At 43.3% G+C, this 570-nt stretch overlaps 1 protein-coding gene across 1 annotated transcript; it reads right to left on the reverse strand.

Annotated features, from left to right (window-relative positions):
* Positions 1 to 122: 122 nt before the first annotated feature.
* On the reverse strand, positions 123 to 261 carry LOC103584853 (amyloid protein A-like; the record flags this gene model as incomplete). Its single annotated transcript, XM_008565683.1, has 1 exon — positions 123 to 261. A coding segment is annotated over one exon (139 nt), but the record flags the coding sequence as incomplete, so codon positions are not given.
* Between the last annotated feature and the right edge of the window lie 309 nt (positions 262 to 570).

Genomic DNA, 570 nt, shown 5'->3' on the forward strand with positions numbered 1-570 from the left:
AGCAGAGGAAAGTGGGCAAAAGCAGGAGGGGCCACAGCCTCTACAGGAAACTGCTCTGCAAAGAAACTTGCCACCTCCTGACTGCCCAAGTTATCCCTGGTATCCCGAAGATTCTGCATTACCTGATCACTTTAGCAGTCCAGGCACCCCCAGGTCCCCTTTGGTCTGCATCATAGTTCCCTCGAGCATGGAAGTATTTGTCTGAATTTTTGTAACTGGCTTCCCTCATGTCAGAGTAGGCTCTCAATATGTCTTTAGCCCCTGGAAAGTAAAGGAAAGGATGAGGATGATCATGTCTTCGCAAAACAGAGGAAAAAAAAAATTTCCTTCCACTGATTCCAGAGATTTCAGTCTTTGGCAAAGCCCTTGGAAATTATATTGGCTTGAAATGAATTTTCTTCTACTTTTCACTTTCCTGGGTTAACATAAGAATCACACACATGCAAGTTTCATTCTGTTTGATTCCATTCTGAGCTTGTTGCTACTTTGTTTTTGACTGTGTATGATGCATGTAAGGTAGATGTGGATGGTCTTAAGGGGTGTTTCTTTGCATCTCTACCTGGAAAGATG

This window comes from Galeopterus variegatus, unplaced genomic scaffold (genome assembly GCF_000696425.1).
Source record: "Galeopterus variegatus unplaced genomic scaffold, G_variegatus-3.0.2 Scaffold143643, whole genome shotgun sequence".
Taxonomy (NCBI): Eukaryota; Metazoa; Chordata; class Mammalia; order Dermoptera; family Cynocephalidae; genus Galeopterus; species Galeopterus variegatus.